Source organism: Akebia trifoliata, chromosome 1, assembly GCF_017979445.1.
Source record: "Akebia trifoliata isolate Shusen 1 chromosome 1, ASM1797944v1, whole genome shotgun sequence".
In the NCBI taxonomy this organism is placed as follows: domain Eukaryota; kingdom Viridiplantae; phylum Streptophyta; class Magnoliopsida; order Ranunculales; family Lardizabalaceae; genus Akebia; species Akebia trifoliata.
In genome coordinates, this window is record NC_141375.1 from 3,841,457 (window position 1) to 3,861,556 (window position 20,100).

The 20,100-nt window shown below is 35.3% G+C and overlaps 2 protein-coding genes and 1 pseudogene across 3 annotated transcripts; 2 read left to right on the top strand and 1 right to left on the bottom strand.

Moving 5' to 3' along the window:
* Window positions 1-450: 450 nt before the first annotated feature.
* Window positions 451-1,854, bottom strand: LOC147410440 (putative germin-like protein 2-1). Its single transcript, XM_086435457.1, has 2 exons — window positions 1,678-1,854; window positions 451-1,324 (listed from the first exon to the last, which is right to left on the bottom strand). Exons 1-2 carry the CDS (start codon window positions 1,796-1,798, stop codon window positions 768-770), a joined length of 678 nt encoding a protein of 225 aa, XP_086291583.1. The 5' UTR covers window positions 1,799-1,854; the 3' UTR covers window positions 451-767.
* A 2,166-nt stretch (window positions 1,855-4,020) lies between these two features.
* LOC147410441 (uncharacterized) lies at window positions 4,021-5,265 on the top strand. Its single transcript, XM_086433137.1, has 2 exons — window positions 4,021-4,193; window positions 4,374-5,265. The coding sequence occupies exons 1-2, from the start codon at window positions 4,021-4,023 to the stop codon at window positions 5,263-5,265; spliced, it is 1,065 nt and encodes a 354-aa protein (XP_086289263.1).
* Window positions 5,266-12,286: 7,021 nt separating this feature from the next.
* LOC147410442 (pumilio homolog 4 pseudogene) lies at window positions 12,287-13,482 on the top strand (annotated as a pseudogene). Its single transcript, XR_015175971.1, has 3 exons — window positions 12,287-12,323; window positions 12,417-12,527; window positions 13,123-13,482. The product of XR_015175971.1 is annotated as a pumilio homolog 4 pseudogene (transcript).
* Window positions 13,483-20,100: the final 6,618 nt, after the last annotated feature.

The following is a 20,100-nucleotide window of genomic DNA, read 5'->3' on the forward strand; positions in this document are numbered from 1 at the left end:
ATTGCCACGTCAATTCAGTGTCGAAGGAAGTCAGTTTAGAACAACTCATACATAACTCGTACAAAGATGAGATTTTCTCAAGATTAATGTTGGAGTGACCACAGTGAGAAACACACGGGGGACAAATTGACGTGGTGGCACACGCATGCCCATAGATGTGTTTTCTCCGAGATACGAGTAAAACGCATCAACGGACTTGTGCGCACCACCATGTCAAGGTGTCTCCCACTGAGGTCACCCTTGCACGACTCTTTTCCCAAATGTCACCTCAATACAAGGCACAAACATTACGCCCACCCATACTTTTTTTTATCATGTCATCAACTCATCATCTTAGCAAGACAATTGTGTATTATACTCATGTGGAAGATTCATCATAAAAGGTGTAAAGTCTCCCAATATTTTTTTTTTTTTGATAACATCTTCTATTAAAATGCACAGATACACTCTCTTTTGGTGGTCAATCAGGCCTAGAACCCACAACCTCGAAATTGCATTTCAATATGTAAAATGAGCAATGGGTCCAAACCCAATATGCAAATGCTCCTTTACATAATGGTTATAACATGTAACCATATATCCTGCCTATCGACCCAAAGATATATAGGAAGGAAATCAAACAGTAGACAAAGATACTTATTAGATGCAAACTACTTGATTATTTTATTTCGGCTTGTATAGACAAGCAACATCATCATATCATTTATTATATTATGATCTGTAAAACAAGTTAAATTGCATTATTTATGGTAGAAGTAATAGTAGTTCTAGTACTTGGTGGGCATCCAAAACTGTGCTTGTAAATAATCAACCATCTTCTTGTCAATTTGGAAGGCCTTGCCAAGAACATCATCTGAGATGAGTGGTTTCGAACCAAAGACTGCATTAGCAATGGTAATGAGCCCAGGGTTTTGGCTGCTTAAAGCAGCAATGACGACTGCATTGGTGTGACCAACATTGAATTGGAAGTGAATGAGCCCAATAGGGAATACAAACACATCACCCTTGTTGAGCACCTTGGTGATGAGGCGGTTATTATCCATGTTGGAAGTGACGAATCCTACGTAGAGACTGCCCTCCAAGACTGTTAGGATCTCAGTGCCTCGGGGATGTGTGTGGGGTGGGTTGAGACCATAGGGTGCAAAGTCTATGCGAGCCATGGAAATCCCAAGGGTGTTGAGACCAGCTATCTGTTCAACATTAGCTGGAGTTACAACGAATCCGAGTTGGTTCGATGTGTTTCCAGCTATATTGAGTTCAGAAAGGAAGAAATCCTCAGCTGTTGCATGCTTGGGATCCTTGCAGAATTTCCCATTAACAAACACTGCAATTTAAAATTAATCAAGCATCAGTCAATGTGATAAGCTAAAAAAATTATAATAAAATAAAATAAAATAAATCTATGATTTTGTTTTTATATATATAGGGTCATGTTGGGCAGCCAAATATTTTACCCACGTGTTTTGTCTTATATGGGCTAGAAGTTTCCGATTGGGCTGATTTTTTGTGAGGATGATCTCTATGGTGGGGATATCATCCTCGCCAAAAATCAAGTTATTCCTAAACTTCTAACCCCAGTTTACAAATTGAAGAACCTTGGACTGTCCTTTTCTTCGTAAACCACTTTTGATTGGATATATTGGAATGATAAAGAAAGCTATGAGAGAGAGAGAGTACCAGCATTCTTGGGGTCTTTTATGGCAACACAAAAGTCTTGGAGGGGACTAGGATCAGAGGCAAAGGAAGGGGATGAAAGTGAGGCGAAGAGAACAAAAACTACAAACAACTTAAAACCCATTATACTTCCTCCTTAATTCTTTCGGACTTGATGTTCTTCAGGGTAAGAATTCTAACACTATAATCATATCTATATATAGAGAGGTTGAGAGATATTGTTGAAATGGTCACATAAATTTGTTGCCTTTTTTCCAAGGGAGAAGGTAGAAAGACTTGCCAAAGTCTTCAAATCTCTAAACTAAAGATTATTTGTTAGAAACATTGAATCAATTTTTAGAGAGCCTAAGTATATAGACCTAATCCAGTTTAGGATTAGTTTATGATGGTTAAAACACGAAACCCAGCAATCAGGATAGCACATGCTTCCTGAGGATCGGATATGTCATGTTGTTCTAGGGTAAACATGACTAGTGGATTTAGTGTTATATATGATCAAGCACATTCTAATGAATTGCAGAGATAATTTAGATGTTATAAATTGATGTGTTTGACAATAAGGGTTGTTGGCTGTTTTACTCCAAATATTTTCAAACATCTTACCTCAGACAAATGACCAAACAACAAGAAATCTGCAGTTGAAATTATCAAACTGTCGACAAGCATATCCTAAGACTTGGTTTGATTCCTTTAAATAAGTATTAAACCTTTCTTCGTCAAGGTTAGAAAATTACTTTAAACATTATTTAATAAAGGGTGATCATGACAGTTTAGAAGAGAAACTTATGAAGTATTTCTCTAGAAGAAATCCATGATATGGTTATTAAACAATTTTTTTACTAAGCTAGGTAGGTATTTTATTGAAATTACTAACCGACCTGCCATGTTTTTAAATCATTATCTAAGAAGGATAGCTAGGCAAACTTGAGTTATTCTTACTCCTCACTATATTCCTTTTTAATAAGGGTTAAAAAATCGTCATGACATTGAGATGACTTGTTTGAGTTATCTCAGTTTCCAAGCTAGCTAAGAGATAGTACCCATGTGAATCGTTCATCACATTGACTTGTCCAAGATCCAAGATGACTCATTAGATATTTTGAAATATTAGTAGATCGATTGAGTTTATGATTACTCGGCTCAGTCAATTGGGGTTTGAATTTTTTATGTCAAGACCTGTATTTTTTTTTATAAATAATTAAATATTAAATATATTTCCTGACTTTATTTTGAAAGCACGGAAATTAACAAGTGAGACACATTGAGATAAATTTCTATGATAAGTCATATAATATAAAATCATATTTTAAAAATATTACATAGTTATATATGTGTACATAGAAGTGAATGAATAATTTGATCATTAACAAAGTATATCTTGTTTGTATAATAAAGTGTATTATAGAAATGCATAGCTTAGGTTTTATTTAAGATTTGAGTTAAATTTTAATTATATCTAAGATTACAATTAAGTTTTAATTATATATAAAATATTCGGGTGCCACGTAGCACAACATAAATATCAAAGGATGCATAGACAATTGGAACCTAATTTTGTTTATATAAATTAAAAGTAGGTCAAACATTGTTTATGGACCTCGTGGGATCGACTTTATAGAATAATGTGGCAAATCACCACACTATGTCCATGTATGAGGATATAAGTGGGACCCACTCTTTACCTAATTCAGGTGGAAATTTCAGATAGCCAAATCATGTACGTGGCCCATTGTGGGACTCATCGTATGTTTAAAAGCTTTTGTACACCCAATTAAGGGAGGTTCCATGGTGTGAACCCTTAGAAAAATATATTAATTAATTTTTGAGAGGACATCCATACTTGTTGAGTCCTGATAATATGACTCGCCAAGTAGCATACTCAATCGACTCCCTAAGGTGGACAAGTTCAAGAATTGTGGATCTGTATGCCTAGGGATACACGACTCCCTTGGGATACACTTTTTTATGGGAAAGTGCAATTATGTATCCCGAGGCATACAAATCTACTGTTCTGAACTTGTCACATCAGGGAATCGCTGAGTATGCCACTTGGCAAATCATATTATCATGACTCATACTTGATGCATGTCCTTTGGTTGGAAGAAATTTTGGGCAATTTATCTAATTAATATGAGAACATGAACACCAAGACATGGTACCATTTGGAGATATATTCCTCCGAATGATGCATCTTGGGCTTGAAGGGGTATTTTGAATGTTCGAGACTTTACTAGAAATCATATTCGAATTTTAGTAAGTGGTGGATCTAATATTTCCTTTGGGAATGACCCTTGGTTAGAAGGTGGTCCATTGATTGACCAATTCGGCAGAAGATCTGCCTTACGTATGAATAGCAATCTCGAAGCAAAGGTATCTGATTTTGCTGGGAATGATGGATGGGTAGGTCTTATCAGAGATGATATGAGGCTAGCAAAAATTGCAGATCAGGTTGAAGCTCATCATCCTCCGTGGCCACATGAAGAAGATAGAATTGTGTGGAAGGAGAATGTGAATGGGAAGTTTACTTTGAAATAAGCATGGAATACGATTAGAAAACATGATATGGAGGTTACGTGGTACAAAATTACATGGAAAAAAATGAAAATATCGCGGCATTCGGTTATAGCTTGGATTGCAATGAACCGAAGTCTACCTATAATAAAAAATCTGAGAAAGCAAGGTTTATTGCTGATTTCTAGATGTGTTCTATGCCGAATTGATGCAGAGGAAAATGAACATTTATTCTTCAAATGCAAATATAGTGGAGAGTGCTGGATAAAGGTGTTAGAGTGGGCTGCGATTGATAAAGAAACAGTGGGAATACTTGAAGAGGAAATTGCAGACATTAGTAATCATCCGTGTTCTAATATTCTTAGCTTAATGTTATGTTCCACAATTTATCATATTTGGCAAGAGCGTAACCACCGAATATTTGATGACAAAGAGCAAAATGTACAACAGCTAAGTAAGATAATTATGGCTGATGTGCGTGGTAAGTGTGAAGGGATGAAGATGTCTAATGTTGAAAGTATGAGATTAATTCATAGGTGGGGTTGTAATGCAATGTTCAAAATAAAGGAAACATCTGCTATTTGTTGGATTTCTCCACCAATGGGAGTAATAAAACTGAACACAGATGGGTCGTTAGCAGATATAGGGGCTGGAATTGGATTTATTGCTAGAAATCACATGGGTGAGCTACTGGCTGCTGGGATGGGTCGTTCAAACTATACGGATATTATTGTTCTTGAAATGGAAGCAATTCTAATAGGATTGCAACATCTTGGATTGAAGGGGTACTCAGATATAATCATTAATTCGGATTCATTAGTGGCTATCAACGGTATTAATGAAGAATGGAATACGCCTGGGAGAGTGCTCAGCCTAGTCAGAGAAATCAAAAGCACTATGAGGGGGTTTAACTCAGTTAAGCTGGACTTTGAGTGGCGAGAAGCAAATAAAACAGCTGATTGGTTAGCTAGAAAAGGAGTTGTACATAAAAGCCCTGTTTTTTACAATTCTTCTAATACTCCTTTGAAGCTGTACAACATCCACTTGGAGGATTTAAATCTTTCTTATTTTCGAAATTAGTAGCTTTTAATATAAGGGTGGGCCCTCTATAGCCTCAGCTTGTTGATCAAAAAAAAAAAAAAGAGAACATGAATACCAAGTGAGAAGAAAACTTGGCTCACTACGTGAAAATTGGAAAATTCAACAAAAAAAATTGACGGGCCAAGGCCTACAAATTTTAGAAACTGAATTTTGACGGTCTAGGACCATTGAAATTCTTGATGTTCCCAGGTTTGACAGCTTAGAGCTGTCAAATTTCTCTCATCCTACATTAATTTGACTGTTTTGGCCCGTCGAAAAAAAAAATTTGACAATGAAAAATTCGATGCCAATTTGGGCCTTTGGTCCGTTGAATTTTATGAAATTTGACGACCCAAGGCCGTCAAATTTGAGCGTTTTTCACATTGTAGCTCACGTATGAATTAATTACATCCTCGGTTAACGTATGCTTGATTTAAGAGGCCAAAGTCAAGCCTCTCTATGTAATGCCCCAATCATCCAATGGTTTTGGCTCATCCTCCACTCCAATTTCCTTTGAGGGCACTCACACACCTCCCCCTCTTTCCCAACAATTATGACATTCCCCTCTCATTCTCTTGACACACCAAGACACACACATGCACCCCCTCTCCCTCTAACGTCTCTCTCTCTCTCTCTCTCCTTAACATTTGTTCAAGGTCGATTGGTGCTTCTAAAGTCATAGTAGCAGCCCCGGAAAGCCTAATGATAAAAAATAAAGCTAGTGCAAAGGTTTCGAACAACATCAACCCAAGGCAAGTGGTTCGGATAGAAATTCTCATAAAATATTTCCTAGTTTACATGTGGAGGATTGGGACACACACTTTTTCACGTTCTCTATATTTTTAAACATATTTCTTGAATTATATTTTTTTTCGTTTTAATTCTCTCAAAGTCTATGTTTTGACTCGACAATGGAAATTCGTCCAAAATCTGCCTTTGGACCGATACTTGATTCTAACAAAAAAGTGCTCGCATGTTTGTATTCGAAATTTATATTGCATATATGACTGAATTATGTAATGAACATCATGACGAGTGCATGATGCATGTGATCAACAAAATAACGTTTTAAAACACAAAAATGAAGAAAATAGGTTTTATTGAAAAATGATTGATTTTATTTTAAGGGCATGATTTTTAGAAAACACTTTTTTTTTCCTAACCAAACAAAGAATCATATTAAGAAAAAGAAGATTACATGTGCCTAAGGTTTGGGAGAACCAATTGATCACCAACAAACGCCTTCCGGGCTAACAAAGGAAAATCATTTACAATGTGAAAAACTTCGGTGGATAACGTAGAGCATGCAAATGAAACTAACGCATCAGTTGTACTATTAGCTTCCCTGAAGATGTGTCTGATGTCCCACTATATTTGATGCAAAATGACCATGATTTTGTAGAAAAGAAATTAAAGTTTTGATGGAAATCCACCTCCATTGGCGGCATTAACTAGCAACATCGAATCCAATTCAATGCTATTTTTTGAACCTATCAATGAAGAAAACTGCAATCTGAAAAGAAGGGCGCTAAACTCCGCAAAATTATTTGTTCAATCACCTAAGAAAAAATATTTGACTTTAATCAGATCACCTTCTTGGCTCCTTAAGATGCATCCTTCTCCTGCCTTATCTGGGTTTCCAATACTCAACCCATCAATATTAAACTTTAAAAAAAAAAAAAATTCAGAGGTTTTTCCCAGCCATGGCAACAACATTCGTCATTTTTTGAATTTTGTGGAGATGAACAAGGCTCAACTAAATGATCCAATTCTCAGTTTTCTTGATAACTTCAACTTTAGTACTAAATTTTCCTTCAAAAATAACATGGTTTCGAGCAAGCAAAATTTCCCACAACAAGATACACGGCACCATTTTTTATATGAAGTTATTTTCTCCTTTACACGCCTGAATCACAAACGAAATCAACCCACTCCAAGGATAAGGAAATTCATATAACCCACAGAAGCGATTGCATATATCCTTAACAAATAGACAAGTGAAAAACAAGTGATGCATATCTTCTTCAGCAGCTTGGCAAAATAAACATTGAGAAGGGACACCAAGACCTCATTGCATTTCCAAATGAATCAATAGGGAAAGCTAAATGCAGCACCTTCCAACCAAATAATTTGATTTTAATGCAATTCCAAGCTGACTTAGACGTGAATCTGCCATTATTGGTAAGAACCCAAACCGCTTTATCAATTCTCCGTCAATCCACCTCTATAATCCTACAAAAGTGAGCAATTTTCGACCCAAAATCATATTCAATTCTGGATAAATTCTAGATGCCATTATGCCAAACCTCCCCAATGTAGATAGATCTCTATCATTAGGAAATACTTTCAGCAAAACACCCAAGCCCCTCCAATTGTGGTACGTAAAGGAAATATTAATTAGAACCTGAGCCCACGATAAATCTAGAATTTCGTAAGATAATTGGCATGACCTTAACTAAAGATTTTCATATCAATGACGATTTTTTATCAGCCTTTAAATGATAAAGAATTTTCTCCTTAACATACTAACCTTTGTTAAATTCTGACCAAAACTCCCTTTCCGTTAACAATTTCCTACCAAACTTCAACATGCCCTTTTTGTGGATATCCTTCAGCATTCGAATCCCCAAACCTCCCTGGTCTTTTGGTTTTGCAACCTTTTTCCCACCTTAAAAAATGTAATTTTTTTTTTCCACCATAATTACCACATAGAAAATTTGCAAAATGACTTTCAATCATACCAATAACAGACTTGGGAATTGGTAAAATAGAAAGAAGATAGATAAGAATAGATCCTAACACATGCTTTAACAATGTCAATCTTCCTCCATCCGAAAGTAGCTTGGATTTCCAACCTTCAGTCTTCTTTAGAATCTTTTCCAATAGGGATCCACAACTTTCTGTAGAAATCCAAGAGTTAGTTAATGGAACCCCCATTAATTGGTGGGAAGAATATTGTTAAGTGACTATATATATAGTCGTGCCACAGCCAACATTTTGTCCGATATGGGTTAGAAGTTTTGGAATAGGCTAATTTCTCATAAAGATGATCTCTATGCACTACATCATATTGCGGTTTTTGCGACTCCAAAACTGCGCTAAAAACGACTGCTAAAGGCAGCCGTTAATTACGACAGTTTTAAATAGTCGTTGAACCGTCGTTTCAACTCACTAATGGAAATAAGTAAAAGTTGGGGTGCCAATAGCCACTAAAAAAAAATAAATTCAGAAACTTTCGTTTACAGAACTCGTCTTCGCCACTGTCGAAGTTCTTCTCTCCTCTCATTCACACACTCTCACTCTCACTCTCACTCAACTGATCTTCTCTTTTTACACCGTCGCTCTTTTCGCTCTCTCTCGATTCCTTCGTTCTTCTCGCTCTCGCTCTTTTTTTTTTTTTTTTTCTAGAAACAAATCGATCGGAGTTTGATCGAAAGATCTTCTCTTGATCTCTCCCTCAAAGAATCTGTGATTTTGAAGATGCAATCAGATTCGATTTACAAGTTTTAGGGTAGAATCGATTGGCGTTTGATCGAAAGTTTTAGGGCTTTGTTCGATCTGCCTCCCTTTGCTTCGTTTGTGATCGAATCTTCAGGTATGTTAAAGTTTTTTATTGAATCTTAGATTTTCCATAATTAATTTAGGGTTTCAAATGTATAGATAAACATAAATAGAAAAACAACTCAAATGTATAGATAGTGGAATGGAAAAATGTTTTGGAAAGAGAGTAACAAATTTCAGCAGAGGAAAACATCTTTAGCAAACTTGTATTATCAATAGATGCAATGCAATAACAAATTAATGCAATAACTTGTATTGTTTGAGTCGATTGCTTTTTGGATCTCTCTGATTAATAGTGTTTTTCTATTGTTTGATTTTGATTTCTTTTTGGATCTCTTTGATTAGTAGTGTTTGGACCTTTTTGAGTACTTGTGATTTAGTTAATCTATGTTCTGCTTAAAATTTGATGTATATCTTTGTTATAATCATTCTAACTTGTTTTGTTATAATTCTTCTTTGTTTGATTGTTCTTCCAGTACTTTGGGTGTGAAATCTGTGATCCATTGATTTATTTTAATAAGTTTTCTGTTGAAGATTTTAAGTTTTTTGGTGTTTTGATTCATATAGAATAGAATATCTCCATATATTGTTGTAGATGTGATCGTGTTCATTAGGTCTTATATAATGTGTATCCAAATGATGGATCAAGAAATGGTTTGAAAAATTACGGAGCAGGTGACCCTGAACCAAGAAATGATCGTGTTCATTAGATCTATGTTTGTCAACCCATGCCTCGTTAAAAGTTTATTTGGTGCGACACCACCACCTACCATGAGATGAGGAATCATTTTTGGATTTCTCAACAGTTTTATGTGAGCTACCTCATTATGTCATAGTAGGACAAGGTGACCTTTTGCACCAAAGCTTCAAGAGTTAGTTAGCTGGAAGGAAAATCTGCTCATTGTTGACGTGGGATAAGGACTCATTTGAGTCTTTTTTTATGGTGATTCCAAATGGTGTCTTCCTAGTATTGGTTCCTGATCCATTATTGGTCACGTGTAGTGTGAAAAATGTAATCGACATCAGCTATGGGTTGTAGTACTTAGGAGATAGTTAGGCCATTGATATGAAAGTAATTGTTTGTTCACATGGATATGTATAATGAGGCATATTTCATTAAAATAAGATTCAATGGTGAGATCAGGTTTCTAATCTAACCTATGTGGATGAAGAAAGACATTATTTCATTAATCTATCCCTGCATTCGGAATGGAATTTGATCAAGCAAAAAGGGAATCGTTAGGATCTTGAGGTGGAGGAGCATATCCATGGCCTTCATAACCTTCGCTGTATCCATAGTATCCCCTATTCCACTGGTTTGGATCTGCCTGTGGCTGAACCAATCCAGCCAATGAGTCCTGTGAATTTGCCAGATTCATTAAAACATGTGCATTTACACGCACTCAAGTCTAAAATATGTAATGTTAGTAGCTAGGTATGATCTAAACAACTTGTTTGTTTGAAGGACTACGTCCCCATGAAAGTCGAATGTTTTGACCACCCAATTGGGTTCCATTCAACATCAGTAAAGCCTCCTCTGCACAAGCCCTAAAGAACAATATAGTTTTGAGTTCTTTATTGGAGTTCAACCCAAGTGACTGGGGCTTTCCCCCTTTTGAAGATGCAATTAATGGAGATTTGTAAGTGGAAATATCCATAAGTTGATTTCAAAATCAATTTTATTGGATCCAGCTGAAATGGCATTCTTCATATTATTTATGTTCCATGTTAGTGCTTCGTTTTACATTCACTTAAAGCTTACTTTTGGCACTCCTTTGTTAAAGATATAAGGAAATTATACCGAGATTAATTCTGTAGTCACTGGATATAAAAATAGATTGCTGATTTTGTAAATCAACCTGACTGGGTAACTCAAAAAAAAACTCAATGATGTGCTAGGTACTCCCCCAAAACCAACTTTTTGATGGGTATAATGTCTAAAATACCCCCAAGCGTACACAACTCATGGATTTATATTTCTTGTATACAATACAAATTACATGATGATAATAAGTCCTAGAATGATGCTTGGTTTTGATGTCATAAACAACAACTCTTGGTGATCAAGAACCAACTGATCCAAGACATCTATCACAACACAGGGCCATAGGATTCATGTGTGTTCATATATGTTCTCATTATCACAATATATCTTGCAACACTCGTAGTAGTACAGTTGTGCTGGCAAGTCCAGGTCTCCTGGGTTACTACATCAACCTGAGACAGACACATCTCTCTCTGTCTGTGTTCCTATTCTTGTTTAATCAATTCTACTCAACCTAATAAATCCCTTTTGTTGATCATTATGTCAATCTGATACAGATACATAATTCTGTCCAGATTATCTACGTATAAAAACGTATACATGCAAATGAATTGAGGATATTCTCATCTGATCTAGCATATTAATAATTTCATGAATTAATGGTTGGCTTAGTCCATAATTGTGGAGGGATAAATCAGGATTTTTGCATCCACAATAATGATACGCAGTAGCAACTAAATTTCAAGTAGAAGAATGAATATGATTGTTGCAGGTCTACAAAAGATCATTTCCATGGATTAAGACGGTACACAAGACATAAGTTTACGGTAAGAACAGTGTTAACTTTCACGGAATTAACAGCTCAAAATAAAATTATCTACCTATATTTGCATAATCAGTTTTTCTATTTCAAAGTGTTGTTCTCATGACCTTTACTCATTAAACCATTATAGTGTGAACTTCGAAGTAGTTGACATGGTTTTGGTTCACAATTAAGTTAAAAGTCAATAGGTGGCATAAACAATCCATCGATCCAACCGTTTGGATGTTTGGCTATAATAAATGGGTTTTGACAAGATCAGAATTTTTTTTTCTTGAAAAAATATCGACTATATCAATTATGGGTAATCAACTTCCATTTCAGTAAGTTTGGGTAATATATTATCTTGTAAGAACTCACTTTAGATACAATAGAAAGGAAGAACATGATTTTCTGCCGAGCATGGATACTTGGGATAAGGCTTTGATGATAACGTGGAGGAGGTTAATCTCATTAGCTCACTTTTATTCCTTGCAGGGTGCCGTAGCTGCCCTTCATATGGTGCATTGCTTTCACTTGGCCGGTTTTCCCAAAGGCCTTATCAGCTGTGTTACTGGAAAGGGTTCTGAAATTGAAGATTTCCTCACAATGCACCCTGGGGTGAACTGTATAAGGTAATCTCTGACTCGTCTTCATGTCTACAATTCTTCTTAAGCTTCTTTCCCTCTTATCTAAGAACCTTCTGTTGCCTCACAAATTTCCTTTCTTGGTATAGCTTCACTGGTGGAGACACTGGAATTGCAATTTCAAAGAAGGCAGGTATGATCCCTCTTCAAATGGAGTTGGGAGGTAAAGATGCTTGCATTGTTCTTGAGGATGCGGATTTCGCTTTCATCAAATAGTTTGGCTCCTTACTCCCAACACTTCCAAGTGACATTATCCACCCATCCATATGGCTGTCGTGTCATACAGGTTAGAAGTGATTTGCCTATCTTCGATTCTCATTTCTTTGTATATAGATTAACCTACCTTTGATGCTGAAATAATATTAATTTAATGTCACAGAGAGTACTGGAGCATTGCCATGACCAAAACACCCAGCGTATCATGATGGATGAGATATTGCAATCTGTTTGCATGTTGGCACAAGTCCAGCATGGGAATTATGTTGTTCAGGTTTGTTATGTTTTCAGAAGCTTTTTAAGTTGAGAATAACATCTGTGGGAATTAAAGTCTTGTTTTTTCCTGCCCAAGACATCGCCTCAAGAGAATATTTTAAACTTTGTACGTGATAATAAATGCAACACGAATGACTGCAGCGACTATTGGAACATAAACCTGAGTCACACTATGAAATTAGATGGAAAACAGTGGTATAACAAAAATTAAGACAAAAGCAAAGATATCATAATACCAATTAGTCTATTGGGTGCTTCAATCACGTTTTTAGACTAGAAGAAACACATGCACATACAGATGATCTATATGCTCCCCAACCTTCTAGAATGCAGCAGTTCTGCTCACAATATCACTGATCTCATTCATTCCCCCCGCCATATATATATATATATATATATTTGGGATGGGTAAGCTGGACTTGAATCCACGACCTCAAAGTTGCTTTGCAATGTAGCAAACCAACTGAGCTATGGGTCTGAGCCCTTCCCCACACCATCTATACTTGTAAACTGTTGACTTTGCAGCTTCGTGTGCTTAAAATAATATAGTTCACATGTTCTTTCAATTGATTTATTGCTTGTATTGGTAACAGCATGTAATAGAGCATGGCAAGCCACACGAACGCTCTTCCATAACCAAGAAATTAACTGGGCAGATAGTTCGAATGAGCCAGCAGAAGTTTGCTTCTAATGTTGTGGAGAAGTGCTTAGATTTTGGTGGTCCTGCAGAACGTCAGATCTTGGTGAATGAGATGCTTGGCTCCACTGATGAAAATGACCCTCTACATGTTTGCCAATTCTACAAGATTTATATCAGTAGATGTGGTTGGAAAGCATATCCTAGAATGGATCATCGGAAGAATAAAACACAACAAGCATTGCAACTCTCTCAGAATGGATTTTTTGTCAAATCCGATGTATGGGCATATCTCTTTTTTTCTTCAAAAGTTTAGATATCGCTTTGTAACCGATGTCCAAAGTCTCAGACTTAGGACATCAGCCTTATAGACATCGGATTTCAATCGATGTCTAATGTATATTTTTTTTTTGGTAGTGCTTTCAGATTTGGAACGGTTTTAAGCCGTTCCACATTCTGTGTTATGACGAACAAAAGCCGTCGTTTTTTTCGACAGTCATTTTAACGGTCAAAAGCCGTCGTTGTAGTCGACGGTCTTTTTGACGGTCAAAAGCCGTCGTTTTTTCCGACTTTCTTCAGCAGTCACACTTTAATCGCGACTCCTTTTAAAACGACTGCGCAAAGGACTGCTCAAGACAGTCGTTTATCCCCCAATATGACGTAGTGATGGTGAGGAGATAAACCTCACAAAATATCATCCTATTTCTGAAACTTCTAACCCTATCAAAAGACGTTTACAAGTTTAAGAATCATAGACCACCAATTTTTACCGTTAATTTGTAAAGCACATTTGAAGGGGTTGAAAGTTTCGAAATGAGCTGATTTTTTTGTTGAGGATGAACTCCTCACCATAGAGATCATCCTTCCAAGCGCATTCTGAAACTTTTAACCCATGTAAGACAAAATATTGGCTCCCAAATGGGACTCATATATATAAGGTTGGTTTCAAGAACCAATAAAGTAGCTAACAAAATAGTTAGCGTGTTTTTTCCTACATAGACTAGAAATTTCAGAATGGATTGTTTTTTTTTTTTTTGTTAGAATAATCTCTATGGTAAGGAGAACATCCTCACGAAAAATCATCCAATTCTGAAACTTCTAACCTCATCAAAAGTGGTTTACAAATTAACACTATATGATTCTTCAATTTGTAAACTATAGTTATAAATTTTGAAATGGGATGATTTGTTGAGAGGATGATCTCCTCACCATAGAGATAATCTTTAAACAAAACAACCTTTTCTGATACTTCTAATCCCATTAAAAGTGACTTTTGCATTTACCCCCTTAATTCGAAAGAGGGTGTCCGTGTTATAGGCATGGGCAAACTCTAGTATATATACATATATGTGTGGGTAGTGTTCATTTGCCAAATTTCTTAGCAAAGTGTTTTGTCTTATATGGGCTAAATTTTTTTGAATTGGCTGATTTTTTGTAAGGATGATTTCCTCCCTACAACATTTTTGATCTACAACGGCGGTTTATAACAGCTGATAATTTTATTCGATGCTATATAAACATTTTTTGCATCGGATAATATTATCCGCCTATATAGGTAGATTTTTTTGCAACAGATAATTATATCCACCGCTATAGGGAACCGACATATACACACTAGCTTATTCAGTGAATATAGTAGCAAATTAATATATCCGCCACTACAAAAATCAATCTTTTTTATATAAAAAGTTATGTTCAGTGAGTTATTCTCTTTATCAATTTTTTTTAAAAAAATTGAATATAGCAGCGGATTAATATATCTGCCACTAAAAAATCAAAATTTTTTAATATAAAAAATTCCATCTAGGAAGCTCTATTTATCATCTTTTTTTAATTGAATATAGCAGCGGATTAGTATATCCGCCACTAAAAATCAATTTTTGTATATATAAAAAGTTCTGTTCAATGAGTTCTTCTCTTTGTCAATTTTTTTATATAAAAAACTCGATTTAGTAGGTTCTCTCTATTAATTTTTTTAAATTGAATATAGCAACGAATTATATTTTCTACAGCTGTAGAATACAATTTTTAAAAATTCGCTTGAGTGAATTCTATCTAGCAAAGTTTTTAAATTTAATATAGCAGCGAAATATATTTTCCACAACTGTAGAGTCAATTTTTCTAAAACTTGGTTTATTATCAAATTTTTACATCTGGTGTATTACGTCGATGTATAGCAACGGATTGCTATTTCTGCTATAGTAGGGTGAGTTGTTGTAGCAGATAAATTTATCCGCTGCTATAGGAAACCATTTAAAACGATTTATCTACATCTGTCGCAGCGGAAAGTACAATCCGTCTCTAAAATTTTCTAAACGAAAAGCCAAAAATTAGCACGCGAATTTCCACGTTTTCCCTCTTTCCTCTCATTCTCAGATGGAAAATACAATCTGTCTGTCACTCTCTCTCATTCTCTCATCTGTTGGTGTTTGTGCTTGTGAGATCACTTCGACAAGTTGGATTGCAAAATCTAGTAAGCTCTCACTCACTCTCTCTCTCTCTCATCTCCTTCTCACTTTCTGCAACCCATCGGTTGACGAAGATATCACTATACTTGTTGTTGTTGGCGTCTTGCCGTGTTTTCCCGTCTACCGTCAAGTTTTTTTGCCATGTTTTCACATCTACCGTACTTAAAATGAAAAAGGTTGGTTTATGCCATCCTTGTTATTGCTGTAACGGTTAAGGTTAGGGTTTCAAAACCATGTGTTTGAGGAAGATGACCTCAATGGGCTGTAAAGCCCAATAGAGTTTTGGACTGGACCCACAAAACAATTTTTCATTTTAAATCTGAAACAATTTTTTTTTGTTGTTGTTAATTATTTGAAGTTTTATTGGATTGTTGTTGCTCTTTATGGCTCCAATGAAGGATTGTAGATCAACTTTTTGAGATTGTGAAGGAGATTTCAGGGTCTTCTGAGTGTCAAAATACATCGAAGAAGGTTTAAAGTAATCTCTTGAGGAGGGTGAAGCTTTTGAAAATTTTTGTTGAAAAATTGAAGGACAGCGAAGAGGTTCTTGGTGAAGAAGAGGTTTAAGCTCTAGTTTCGTTAAGATTTCCATTGGAATTAGCTAAAGATCTTCTTCAATTGGTGAACGAAGGGAGCAAACTCAATCAGGTGATGTTTCTTATTCTTCTTTCTAATCAAGTTTCAATTCATGCACGCATCGAAGTTATTTAGAATAATTTGATGCTTTTTTATATCAAACTAGATGGTCAAATCTCCATGTTAATTGAAAAAAATGTTAAAGATCATGAGAGCAAACTTCCAATATAGGTCCATGACATATTCTGCCCATATCTTCGTAATGCCTGGTTACATAGTATGTTATTATTCATGGCTTTATTCAAAAACAAATATGTTTGAAGCCCGTGTTCTAGAATATTCAAAGTTTTACAAAATTAAAATATTTTTAATTGGATTGCAGTGACGAATTTGATCGACTTGAAAAACATAAGTTTGTCATCCTGTATGAGATATTCATTGTCTATCATGTTTTAATACGTCGGCACAAATGGCACTGTGAAAGGAAAATTCTTATGTTTAAGAAATTTCATAATATTTGTTGTGTAGTATTTTTTTCCCCTTGTTAGGGCTCAGTTGTTTTCCTCACATAGTAAGAAACCTCTACGGTGAAGTGATAGTATTTTTATACTTCTTTAGTCATGGTTAGATTAATCATTTTATTTTATTTTTATTTTTGTCTTCAGTCAGGGTTAGATTAAACATTTTGTTTTTCTTTTTGTTTTTGTCTTCAGTCATGGTTAGATTATTCACTTTAGGCCGAGTTATGTACCCCGTGTTTCCTCCTTTTATGTAAATGATGCATTGTGAGGGGTTTGTGAGTGCATGCACTATATCCTTCATAATGTCAAAAAAAAAAAACGAAACAACAAAGAGGACAAAAAATCATACAAACACAAGGTTTTATGTGGTTTGGTAGTTTGCCTACATCCATGAATCAAAACAAGAAAAAATATAGTTTTCTTTTTAGTTTTACAGCCCTAGAGATCTCTATTTATATATCCGAGAGTTGCTAAAACACATCCCTCTCCCTAAAAATAGAAACATCCAAAAAATAGAAAACCCTTAAGAAAATATTACACAATTGCCTTTTTCATAACCCTAAAAAATTTGGGCCCCGCAACTAAGCATACCGCCAATAGAATACAAGACATTTACACAACCCATAAGATGTACATACTCAATTCCCCCATCATATAATTCCCCCGACTATTGTTGTTGGTCTGTATGACACAGTTAAATGTTGCATACTTTTCGGGCTAAAGGTCTGGATTTCAACCTTCCCTTCTGTTGATTAATAAACATTATTATAATTGCAGGAGTTTGAGGAAATATCCCCATTGGTTGCTAATTCTAACCAAATGCGGTCAATGAGTCATAGTTCTAAAATCTTTATAATGGACATTGTGTCTCTAATTGCTTGGCAGTCAAACAAGCACGACTATGAAAATGTTGATGAAATATCATCTTTTGTTGATATTATTTGTTTGGATCACACTATAGAATGGGTGACTTTAAATTTCTCTGTGACAACAACGCAAGATATCGTAAGACTTTTTACAGTATTCTTGTTGGTAGAGCTGAAATGCTTGATCTGATGTTTGTCTATGCTTGTTACTTTGCTATAATATAAGGACTACAATGCAAACTTTTTTGTTAGGTTTGGATCGTTGTGCTCTACCTACTCTCCTAATCTCTTATCACATTTAGTATCATGTTTTATTTCCTGACTCAGTTGTTAATGGAACTATTCATTGTTGGGATTGAAAGCGCCCTCGATCCGCGGGGTGCGCGGATCCGCTTTTGACCCTTGAGGTTTGGGAGTCGCCACCTAGTTATTTCGGTCTAGGAACCGATCAATGACTCTAAACGGATAAAAACTAATCTAAAACCAAGAAAACTGAATTCGGGGATCATATTACGGGGTTGGAAGGTGTTAGGCACCAACCCCGCCCGGCCAAAGCCGGTCTCTACTAAATTCCCAAGTAAATTACATTGCTAAAACCTAGATAAGAAAATAAATAAAAATAAAAGATTTACCTTTCCGATGGCAAGGACTTGGTTCCCTCAGATCTGACAAAAAGAACTCCTTGTACCGTGCTCCCTTGCTTCGTTCTGCTTCTGGATTTGACTTCGGATCTCCGAGGCAAGGTATCTCCTTGTTTTTTGAATCTGAACTCTTCAAGTTCGTTGCGGATTTGGGGATGTTTTTAGAAGGCTTTTGGGTGTTTTCTAGACTAAAATTGAAGGAGGGATGTTAGCTAAGGAGTTGGGGCTCCAAAACTAGGGTTTATGGGGGGCTAAGAGGGCTTCTAGACCTACTTCTCTTAGGGTTTATGATTTGATACGAAAATAGGGTGTGAGCACCTCTATTTATAGATGTTTTTAGGGGTTGATTTGGATAGAGTTAGTATTTAATTAGAGATCTTTTAATTAGAGTTGTGTTTTAGTTTGACTTGTTTTAAGTAGAATTGTGTTTTAATTAGAATTGTTTTAGGTAGAATTGTGTTTTAATTCAAATTGTTTTAGGTAGAATTATTTTTAAGTTAGAACTCTATTAGATAGAGTTATTATTTAATTTGATCTCTATTATGACTTTTGGTCTTATTTGATTGACTTTTAATGTTTTGACTTTAGTCTTAATTGATTGACTTTCAATATCTTGACTTTAGTCTTGCTTAATTGACTTTAATTTTGACTTCAGTCTCACTTGATTGACTTTAATACCTTGACTTTAGTCTTGCTTGATTTACTTTTAATTTTTGGAGAACCCCCCTCTAAAATATCTTTAATTCTTTGGACCCCCAAATTGAGGGTCCTTAAAGAAATATCTCACGAACCCTCAACAATTTTGCTTGAGAGCCCGATTGATCGATTTTTTTAATTCAAAATTTTAAATTAATTTTATTAATGTTTCAATTTAATTATTTAATGTTTTATTTATTAATTTCGAAATTTTTTATCATGAAAATTGTGAAATTACCGTTTTGCCCCCGGAGAGGACTTTTCACGTTTTAAGTCAGTTTTTAATGTTCTAGGATATTTTAGAATCGATTTTTCGTAAGGAATTCAATGGAAATATTGGTTTGTGTTATTTATGAAATTTTTTGTGTGAAATGGTCGTGAACTTTATGAGGGGTATTTTCGTAATTTTGTCGAATTCTGTTAAAATTGGTGAAATGATTTATTTGGTTTCAATTTGTTATTTTATGTGTTCGAGAGAGTTTTCCTAAGCGTAACGTAGGCTCTAGGGTTGTTTTGATGTCAGGGGTATTTTGGTAATTTGATCAATTTTTAGTGATTTTTATCGTGAAGCTTCTTTTTGGTCTGCAAGATGATGATTTCTATGTTTCTGGGGTTGTGTTTTCCTAGCGTAGCGTGGTTTCTAAGGTTTTGTCAGTTCGAGATACCTCATCCGGATTTCTGAAACATATCTGGTAACAAAATAAAGTAACGGAATACACATCCATCATTGGGAATCATTGCGATCGGGTTGACGAGTTGATTAATCAGGCGAGTGCAAAAATGGGGTGTCTACAGGGATGTTTATAAATTTGATGATGTTCTGACAGGTCATTCTTCTTGTGTCATGAGGATATCACAATTACATGGTGGAATCATTATGTTTCTGTAGAGATGATTCATATCTACACAATCAAAATTTCAAATTTTCTAAAAGTTCTTTTTATAAATTTCAAACTTTGTTTATTTTGTGAAACTATTTTTATCTGTACTTTTTTAAGTTAAAGTTTCATCTTTCTTTAGATATAGATTGCCCGAAGTGTAAAGGCATGTATAGGTTCATAGTTCTTGTTTTTCCAATTGGATCTTAGCTACTCACATTGTTGATATATGCTTCTAGTTGGTTATTTAGTCTTTTTCCCAACATATCTTATGGTTATAAGAGAACT

Excerpts from the sequence above, each read along its gene's own strand:
- LOC147410441 (XM_086433137.1), top strand. The coding sequence starts at position 4,021 with ATGAATAGCAATCTCGAAGCAAAGGTATCTGATTTTGCTGGGAATGAT. Across the intron at positions 4,194-4,373 it reads AAGGAGAATGTGAATGGGAA|ATGTGTTCTATGCCGAATTG; the intron begins GTTTACTTTGAA and ends GCTGATTTCTAG.
- LOC147410440 (XM_086435457.1), bottom strand. The coding sequence starts at position 1,798 with ATGGGTTTTAAGTTGTTTGTAGTTTTTGTTCTCTTCGCCTCACTTTCA. Across the intron at positions 1,325-1,677 it reads AAAAGACCCCAAGAATGCTG|TGTTTGTTAATGGGAAATTC; the intron begins GTACTCTCTCTC and ends TTTAAATTGCAG.